This window comes from Penaeus monodon, chromosome 20, assembly GCF_015228065.2.
Source record: "Penaeus monodon isolate SGIC_2016 chromosome 20, NSTDA_Pmon_1, whole genome shotgun sequence".
In the NCBI taxonomy this organism is placed as follows: Eukaryota; Metazoa; Arthropoda; class Malacostraca; order Decapoda; family Penaeidae; genus Penaeus; species Penaeus monodon.
The window spans coordinates 46,064,773-46,065,039 of record NC_051405.1 but is presented as its reverse complement, the minus strand read 5'-3'; the positions used below and the strand labels follow the sequence as shown (position 1 = coordinate 46,065,039).

General features: G+C 35.2%; 1 protein-coding gene across 1 annotated transcript in view; it reads right to left on the bottom strand.

The window, feature by feature from the left end:
* LOC119586021 (condensin complex subunit 2-like) overlaps positions 1-267 on the bottom strand; it is a gene marked incomplete at its 3' end in the record, with an annotated part of 15,174 nt that overhangs the window by 6,663 nt on the left and 8,244 nt on the right. Inside the window, 1 exon segment of the mRNA XM_037934729.1 lies at positions 1-108. Within this exon segment, the coding sequence (XP_037790657.1) occupies positions 1-108 (108 nt within the window).

Below are 267 nucleotides of genomic sequence, written 5' to 3'. Positions count from 1 at the left end.
GTCTTGAGTTCTTCCTAGTCCACCTGCCATCTTAAGGGTGTCTGTGTGGATACTATCTACACGATATGCATAGATCTTTGTGCTAGCATCCAGTGTACAACTGGCAACCTGTTGGTTTGATGTTTGTGGATAGATAAAACTAATTTATTTTTCTTTTAAACCATCAATCAACAAATGGACATATTTTCAATAAATCTGAGGAAAATTTGTATTGGCCCATGAATGCCAGTACCATAAAAAGCAAATATTGCATCTATCACTAAAAAA